This window comes from Babylonia areolata, chromosome 9 (genome assembly GCF_041734735.1).
Source record: "Babylonia areolata isolate BAREFJ2019XMU chromosome 9, ASM4173473v1, whole genome shotgun sequence".
Lineage (NCBI taxonomy): Eukaryota > Metazoa > Mollusca > Gastropoda > Neogastropoda > Buccinidae > Babylonia > Babylonia areolata.
Window position 1 is genome coordinate 27,586,749 of NC_134884.1, and position 10,000 is coordinate 27,596,748.

Genomic DNA, 10,000 nt, shown 5'->3' on the forward strand with positions numbered 1-10,000 from the left:
ATTATTTAGTTTAACTGTTCTCAGATGTTTTGATAATTTTTCATGCACAGTGATGTCATTCCAGTCATGGTGTTAAATTTTGAAGTCACATAGATTGTGCAGAATGCATAACTGTTTCCTTGGTAAAATGTACAACTGAAAGGATGTTATTCCTCATACAGCAAAGTAAAGTGTCTTTTTTCTGATTTACTGCCTGCATCACCTAGAACTTTACTCTTACACACAATTTGGTGAAAGCGAATTGGCATTAAATGCATGCACATAATATTTTTTTCAGATTCGAAAATAAATGCGGCTTGGTGTACCAAACCAGCACATGGGTAGAGTTTCTCACGGACTGTATGTTTATCATTTTTGGGGTGGTTTTTTTTTGTCATCTGTAAAACATTATAAAGGAGTAGAAAATCATAATTTCATAGCCACAATTTAAATGTGTAAAAGTTGCGTAAAAATTAAGAAAGTATTAGTAATGATTAGCAAATATTCACATGGTTGTGTAAGGGATTTGGGGATGAGCAGTGTGGGTTAATGTAACCAAAATCGGAGTTAGATATAGCGAAGCCTACAACAAAAACATCACACAATGATTTACAAGTCAATTTCAATTTCAGTTTCTCAAGGAGGTGTCACTGCGTTTGGACAAATCCATAAATGCTAAACTACATTTGACAGGCAGATTCCTGTCTAGCAGCATAACCCAACGCACTTAGACAGGTCTTCAGTGCATGCATGTACATTTATGTACCTATCACAGTGGATTTCTTCTTCTGAATTTTTCCAGAGGATAACACTATCGTTGCCATGGGTTCTTTTTCAGTGCACCAAGTGCATGCTTCACACGGGACTCAGTTTATCTTCTCATCTGAACGACTATATGCTCAGTTTGATTTTCCAGTCAAACTTTTGAGAAAGGGCTACAGCAGGATTCGAACCCAGATCCTCATGGACTCTGTACTGCCACCATTCTCCTTAAAGTCTTTTTTTTTGCACAGGGAGCAATGAAGCAGAGCAGTGCTTTCAAACCTGATGTGACTGGTTGCTTGAAGGGAAATGTGTGTGTCCATTATGAAAAGCAACCTGGTTCTACAGCAGGATAAAGAAAGGTGAGTAATGTGTGGAACAGAAGATGAAATCTTCAGAACAAAACAGACTGAAACTAGTGAAGTGTGAGCCAATGATCCTTTGGTCCTCAAATTTGTCAACACAAATGCAGTCTTAACTTAAAGAAAAAGAACAAAAAAATGAGTTGAAGAAAATGCATAAAAATATCTCTGATCCAGTGAAAAACCAAATACAAATGAAATCTGAAGTCTACACAAGCAGTGTTTAACTGCATTGTGAGGAACTTTCTCCTCTTTTCATTCACTGATTTATGCAGATGGGTGTGTTCTTAACGCTTTACAAATCGAATGATTCTTTCTGGTCATACCCGTCAAGCCGGTGATGTATTTATTGAACAGGATTTACCCATACCATGTCCTCACAAATATAAACAGCTGAAAGGAAAACTGGACTGCTTTTAGGATTGTTACTGTGACTGTGTCTGAGCACAAAAATGGAATCGTATTAACCTCACTTTCCAACAACTTCCAAGCTACAAAACAATCTTCACCCTTCACTCTGACCCCTCACCTGTTTGACATCGTAGTCATGGTCGTGGCCACCTAAGATGAGGTCGATTTCCGGGACACACTCGGCCAGTTTCTCATCGTTTGGCCATCTCATGTGAGTCAGGGCAATCACAATATCAGCTCCCTGGGTAAGATCACATATCATGTATTAACACTTGCTGGCCAAAAAAAAAATGCTACACACACACACACAATTAAAAAAAAAACTATCAACAAATTCAAACCAGGTATCGGTCTAGATTGCATATAAATGTAATAGAAAAAGAAACTTTTTATTAATCAAATAACAGATTTCTCCTCCAAATACTAAAGCTGATTCTATCAGGAAGGTTTTTCATTTATTTACTTATCTATCTGTTTACTACAGAGTTTTAACACAAACACCACAACATCTGCACCGGAGATTAAAAATGACATTAAGAAAACAAGGTCAAGGCTGAAAGGACAGAGGTGTTGGGGTTGGGGGGGAGAGAAAAACGATATCATGTAAAAAGAATGTAATAATGAAGCACTGCTTCCTGTTACCCGAGTAGATGAATAACACATTCCTGTTACTCTACACTTGCAACACTAACAGTACTACAGTGTATCAAAACATACGGTCCCACAATTTGTTGTTTCTCTACCAACTGTAGCAGAGACACGTACACAGGAAGACAGACAGAGACAAAAGACACATACTCAGGAAGACAGAAAGAGACAGAGATACATACACAGGAAGACAAATAGAGACACACAGGATGACAGAAAGAGACAAAGACAGAGACACAGGAAGACAGAAATAAACAGAGACACATACAGAGGAAGACAGAAAGAGACACATACAGAGGAAGACAAATGGAGACACCTACATGGGAAGACAGAAAGAGACAAAGACACATACACAGGAAGACAGATAGAGACTGACATAATCACTGGAAGACAGAAACAACAACACATACACCGGAATACAACATAAAAAAGACAAAGACGTATACACATGAAAACAGAAAGAGACAAAACGACATACATAGGAAGACAGAGACAAAGACACACAGGAAGACAGAAAGAAACAAAGACACACAGGAAGACAGAAAGAGACAGAGACACATACACAGGAAGACAGAAAGAGACAAAGACACATACACAGGAAGACAGACAGAGACAAAGACACACAGGAAGACAGAAAGAGACATAGACACGTACACAGGAAGACAGACAGAGAAAAGACACACAGGAAGACAGAAAGAGACACATACACAGGAAGACAGACAGAGACAAAGACACACAGGAAGACAGAAAGAGACATAGACACGTACACAGGAAGACAGACAGAGACAAAGACACACAGGAAGACAGAAAGAGACACATACACAGGAAGACAGAAAGAGACAAAGACACATACACAGGAAGACAGATAGAGACAAAGACACACAGGAAGACAGAAAGAGACACATACACAGGAAGACAGACAGAGACACATACACAGGAAGACAGAAAGAGACAAAGACACACAGGAAGACAGAAAGAGACACATACACAGGAAGACAGACAGAGACACATACACAGGAAGACAGAAAGAGACAAAGACACACAGGAAGACAGAAAGAGACACATACACAGGAAGACAGACAGAGACACATACACAGGAAGACAGAAAGAGACAAAGACACGAACACAGGAAGACAGAAAGAGACAAAGACACATACACAGGAAGACAGACAGAGACACATACACAGGAAGACAGACAGAGACAGAGACACGTACACAGGAAGACAGACAGAGACACATACACAGGAAGACAGACAGAGACAGAGACACGTACACAGGAAGACAGACAGAGACACATACACAGGAAGACAGATAGAGACAGAGACACGTACACAGGAAGACAGAAAGAGACAAAGACACATACACAAGAAGACAGACAGAGACAAAGACACACAGGAAGACAGAGACAGAGACAAAGACACACAGGAAGACAGACAGAGACAGAGACACGTACACAGGAAGACAGACAGAGACAGAGCCACGTACACAGGAAGACAGAAAGAGACAAAGACACACAGGAAGACAGACAGAGACAGAGACACGTACACAGGAAGACAGATAAAGACAGAGCCACGTACACAGGAAGACAGAAAGAGACAAAGACACATACACAAGAAGACAGACAGAGACAAAGACACACAGGAAGACAGACAGAGACAGAGACACATACACAGGAAGACAGACAGAGACAGAGACACGTACACAGGAAGACAGAAAGAGACAAAGACACGTACACAGGAAGACAGACAGAGACAGAGACACGTACACAGGAAGACAGAAAGAGACAAAGACACATACACAAGAAGACAGACAGAGACAAAGACACACAGGAAGACAGACAGAGACAGAGACACGTACACAGGAAGACAGACAAACAGAGACACGTACACAGGAAGACAGAAAGAGACAAAGACACATACACAGGAAGACAGACAGAGACAAAGACACACAGGAAGACAGAAAGAGACATAGACACAGGAAGACAGAGATAGAGACACGTACACAGGAAGACAGATAGAGACAGAGACACATACACAGGAAGACAGAAAGACACATTCACAGGAAGACAAACATTCCCACGCATGGACAAGAAACCAGATGGCGTCACTGCGCGCCACTACTTTGCCCCGTGCCACACAGACCTGCTGCCTGAGCTGAAGGGCCAGACGCTGGCTCTGCTGAACAAAGTCAAGGAAGGTGATGTCCTCTGTGTCCACCGTGGACAAGGTGGCGATCCACTCCTCCTCCACGATGCCAATAAGACCCACCTGCAACCCACGCCCCACCAGGCACAGGTTCAGTGCAAGGTCTAACGGAGACAGTGATCGGGGACATTGCAATCCTGACCAAACCTGGAACTGACTTTCAAACTCATTCTACCCCACAGCTACACGCCTGCTACAACTCCCCTGGACCAGCACTACATGAGATCACTGCAGGAAAAAAGTAGGGTTGTTCACTAAAACCACGAAAATTGATGGAGAATTGTTTGATTTCATCAGTCAAAGCAAGCTTCATTTTAATGCTTCCAGAATCCACAAACAGCTCACCTTAGAAGTCCTAAATATGGCCTACACTGTAATGTCCTGATGACTAAGATTCTGCATATTATTATTAACTCATTCTACTCCAGGTGCAAGTTATCTCATACCTGTGATTACTTCCTCTGTGGACAAGGACAAGTATTCTCATACCAACACACTATTCTAATTCAGTTTATTCTTGCTTGGTACAGTTGGCATTCTAAGCTGAACCGTTTACAGATTCCAGAAGCATGAAAATGAAGCTTTGTTCAACTGACCAAATTAAAAATTCTCCACTGATTTTCACCCTTTTAGTGAACCACCCTATGTTTTACTGCAATGGTCCCATGTAGTTCTGGTCTAGGGGAGTAGTAGCAGACAAGTTAATCATTCTGCCATCTTCCTCCTGGAGAGTCCAGGGTTGTAGATTTTCCAGTCTTACAGACCAACATACGTGCAGACCTACTAATACCTTTACACCCTTCATGCGTTCACACATGCAGACAACCAAATAAAGATCAATTAACCCATGTCAGTATTTACTAGGCTATACTTAAAGAAGCAAAAACATACCCAGCATGCACCCACCCACCCCCACAAGCAAAGTACAGCTGCCTAAATGGGAGAGACAAAAACAATGATACACAAACAAAAACATACCCTGATTGCACCCCCACCACCTTCCAAACAAAGTACAGTTGCCTAAATGGGCAGGGACAAAAACAGTCACACACACGCTAAAACTCAGACAGATTAATCTGAGAGCAGCAGCCCAAAAGTGTAGTAGCTGCTGAATGTGTGCTGTGTATTTGTAGGTATTGTATGGTGAGACACTTTGCTACCCATCTGAATTATGGTACTGAAGTGCATAGCAACATTGTGGAGTATAATGTGTTGAGATGTGCATGTGCTGTACAGGGGCATGATGTGTACTACACAGCATTGTGCTGTGTCACACTGGGTTTGTACTGTAATTTGGTCTGCAAGGCTTTGAAAACAAACACAAAAACTTACTTTCACTCCGTTTCTTTCAACAATGTAGGTTATTTCCCCTTTCCCCAACGGTTCCTCATTGACATTGTCCACTATGTTACTAAGCAACCAGGGAAATGTTGTCTGCTCAATAAACTCCACCAAGTGGTCCACACCAAAGTCTGTTAAAAAATAAACAAAATAAACAAAATAAAAATACAGACATGTAAATTAGGGAATCATGGGGAGAAGGGTATCAAATACATGTTGGTTTGTGTATAATTTTATGCAATAGTGAGTGAGAGTATTCTTTCCTTCTTTAATGTCTTCTCATACATGGATTTGGTGTTTATAGAAAATGAGACAGTGAGAGAGACAAAAACAGGGAGAGAGAGAGAGTGTGTGTGTGTGTGTGTGTGAGAGAGAGAGAGAGAGACAGAGACAGAGACAGAGAGAGAGAGAGCGTTTGTGTGTGTTTATAGGCAGCACTGGTTCAGTGTCAGCAGATTCATGGGGGGCTGTTGTTTGGGGGACGTGGTGGCAGTCTCTACTCTGGGAGGGACGCTCACTCAGTCTGACTATGCGACTAAGCCATTATTGTCGTTAGTAGAGGGCTTAGTAGGTGGTGGCCTAAGTACAGTAAATCAGAACAGGCACCACTGAACACCACCGAAGTGACTCAGCAGCAGTGCAGGGTCTCCTCTGGTGTGTGGCCTCCTGGCGACCTAACATCGATAGTTCCCTGTGGACTGCTGACACTGGAACTGTGATGGATGAACCCAGGTGTGGCCATGCATGGGGAAATCTAAATGAGCATCGTGGGAGTAATGCCGCTGAAACAGTGCAGATGATGGGGCAGCAAAAAAAAAAAAAAAAGGCAGCTCTGCATACATACTTGTTTGCCAAAAAGACACACGGTGGGAACATCATGTTTAAAGGTATCTCCCTTTGTGTTTGGGAAATGCCATCTTTTTGCAAGAAACTAATTGCATGGTAAGAAACCATGCGGTACATGTACAGGAGGAAAATGTGAAGACACTGGCTTTCTGCTGACAGTCTTGACAACTACCAATTTGCATACCTGTGTGTATATATGTGTATATGTATTTATTCACATATATGTGTATTGTGTGTGTGTGTGTGTGTGTGCGAGGTTGTGCATGTGTAAGATCGTGTACATTATGTAAGATACGTGAGTGTGCGTGTGTGAGTGATGCACACACACGTTTGACACTTTGGTATATCATTATGATCCATCCCCCCACCCCCACCCACCCCAAAAAAAAACATCTACAGACTTCAAAGAAGAAAAAAAAAAGTAAAACACAGACTAGAGAGCTGACATTTCTTAACAACAAGAGGACAGAGACCCACAGCCAAAGCAGTAGACCACAGAGAAGGAAGTAAAGACAGAAGTGTGGGTGGAGGTGGAGGGAGTGAGGTCAGCAAAAAAGAAACAGGAGACAAGAGGAAACACATAAGCAGAGTACCTGCCTGGGGGCAGACAACCCCTAATGGGTGTGGAGTGACAGGATGCGAAATTAGTCAAGGCTAGAGGACTCAGGAAGCAGGGAATTGCAAGTCATTACATACCTGTACCTGTACAAGATCCCACCTAACAAGGAACTTCTCAACATAAAACCCTCTTTCAAAGCTTCCCACCAGAAGCGCGTGCGCACACACACACACCCACACACACAGACACAAACACACACAAACAACCAGCACCAGAAGGAAGAGAAAAATTGGGTAACTGATACTTCCTACCTGTACAACAAACAGTATTTGGTTTGTGGTTTTGTTGGGTGCTATAAATAACCAAGAACACAGAAGATAGGAATGAAATAACTTTCTGAACCTTAACACTCTGTTGATGTATTTGCATTTCAAAAGGCACAAAAACTGTATAGTCAAATATAAAAAAATCCTTTAAAAACGCTCTGTGTGTGTGTGTGTGTGTGTGTGTGTGTGTGTGTATTTCTGTGTACCAGTATGCATGTGTACCAGTATGAATGTGCACATGACTAGAAGAGGCAGTGACATTAAGACAGACCTCTTTACAAGTTTTACACTGCCACTCTGGTGGAATCGAAAAGGTCAGGATGGACACTTAAGGGAGGAATGAGTAAGAGGTGGGGGGTGTGGGAGATTGGGGCGAGGGGGGAAAGACATTCAGAAAGGTCAGTTCCCAGCTCACCCTTTGGTCGTTGTCTCATGTGAGTTTGGAAAGAGAGGAAGCAGGTAGAAGTACAGGTGGAGATGGAGGCCAGCTACAGCTAGCTACAATGTGTTCATCAGCTGGCAGACAAAGCCTTAACAAATACTGAAAAGAAATTAACTTGATTTACATGGGGAGGGGGCTAAAATTATCTACACTGAGGGCGGCTGTCTGTTCACAGCGCCACACACACACACACACAGACACCTCCAGCTGTCTGTTCACAGCGCCACACACACACACACAGACACCTCCAGCTGTCTGTTCACAGCGCCACACACACACACAGAGATACCTCCACTTTAAAGATGACAGTGTCTAATAACACTATTTCTTCAATTCAACATTTCTTCTTTCTTTCAAAGCTCCTTTTCACAAATTTTCTGAACGTATAAAACCCATCTTCCTGACAGAAGTGTGGCATCCGTGTGGTCAATGGGAAAATAAGTACAACTGCTTTTTTTTTTTTTCAACAATCAAATAATTGGAAAAACTCATATCTCTTTAAATATAAATCAAAAGGTGTTGTTGGTTTTTTTGTTTGATCAAAATGGAAAGAAAAAATTCATGGTGTGACATAAGTTTCTGATGCTGACCTCTTTACTTACCAAAATCATGGTTTCCAAACACTGCACACTGGACACCGATTCCATTCAATATAGGAATCATCTGCTCGCCCTTCAGGAAAATGCTCACTGAAAAATCACCGGGAAAATGAAAATTACATCAGCTGACCCTACAGCAATTATGGCATGTCCTCTTCACACACACACACACACACACACACACACACACACACACAATATACATACAGACCCCCCCTCCTCCCCCCCCCCCACACACACACACACAGACACACAGAGAGACACACACACAGACTCAGACACAGACTCACACACACACACACAGGCACACACACACACACACACACACACACACACACACACACAAACACACAAGCACTCTTCATTATATACATTCGACACAACTGAATATAAAAGTCAACCAGCCAGGTTGGAGATCAATACAAAATAACAACATCAAGCAAAACCAAAACCTCATTATCATCATCCTGTAAGACAGATAGTTTATCAACATGACAGTTTTACAATTCTAAAAAACATCACAACTTACTTAAGGAGGGATTCAAGGCATCACCACTGAACAGAACCAAGGGATTCAGATGACCACATGACTTCACATAGGCAGCAAGTCGAGCGGCTCCTCCTACTGGTTCATCAGGTTGACCTTCTATATTGTACACGTCATTGAAATGAATTATGGTGAAGGATGCCATTCTTTCTCATGTCTGTCCCTCCACTGTTGTTAGTGCTCTTAAATCAACCAGCAGGGCTTGCTTGAGCATTCAGCTTTCGTGTACCATTGCCTTCCTGGAAGGATATACGATTTCATGTTATCTCACGATCACGACAAAAATTTAACCCAAACCAATCCTGCTAATCCAAAGGATCATGATACACCCTCCACACACACTCCACCAGCTCCTTCCTGGAAGGAAACAGGCTGGGGGTCAGGGGAGGTAAAGGGGTGGGGGATAGGAGGAGTACTGAATGCACATGAGGATTCATGTGAGGCAGTATTACGTGTGATTTGCTCAATGTGTGCGTGTGTGTTGTGTGTTGTGTGTGTGTGTGTGGTGTTGTGTTGTGTTGTGTTGTGTTGTGTTGTGTTGTGTTGTGTGTGTGTGTGTGTGTGTGTGTGTGCATGTGTGTGTGTGTGTGTGTGTGTGTTCAAAGCAATGAGAGAGACAGAAAAATTCCAGAAAAATATTTCAAACTCATTAAGTTGTTCATTCAAACTTGTCTTATTAGTGTCACTGACAAATGAAAATCTTGTTCAGCAGTTCAATCTTTATCTATATAAACCATTTATAACCTGAAATGCCATTGTAACAATAAGAACATTTTGTGTATTAGTATGCAACTTTCATGTTTATCTACCTTCTAAGGGGCAATGGTCTCTATGTATGAATAAAACATCCAAAGCTTTCAGTCTTCTCTCTCTCTCTCTCTTAGAAAGGGAAAGAAAAACTGGGCAACAAAGTTTAATCTATGTTTGAGCATGGATTTGGGTTTGTGTGGATGGAACAAGGTGTTGGAAGTGTT

At 42.0% G+C, this 10,000-nt stretch overlaps 1 protein-coding gene across 1 annotated transcript in view; it reads right to left on the reverse strand.

Annotated features, from left to right (window-relative positions):
* LOC143285607 (mannosylglucosyl-3-phosphoglycerate phosphatase-like) overlaps window positions 1–10,000 on the reverse strand; it is a 24,181-nt gene that overhangs the window by 11,036 nt on the left and 3,145 nt on the right. The window contains exons 2-6 of the mRNA XM_076593004.1: window positions 9,009–9,265; window positions 8,483–8,569; window positions 5,699–5,838; window positions 4,304–4,429; window positions 1,633–1,755 (exon numbers count right to left, since the gene is read on the reverse strand). Coding sequence (XP_076449119.1) covers window positions 1,633–1,755; window positions 4,304–4,429; window positions 5,699–5,838; window positions 8,483–8,569; window positions 9,009–9,171 — 639 coding nt within the window. The 5' untranslated portion in view covers window positions 9,172–9,265. The remainder of the gene's footprint in view (window positions 1–1,632; window positions 1,756–4,303; window positions 4,430–5,698; window positions 5,839–8,482; window positions 8,570–9,008; window positions 9,266–10,000) is intronic.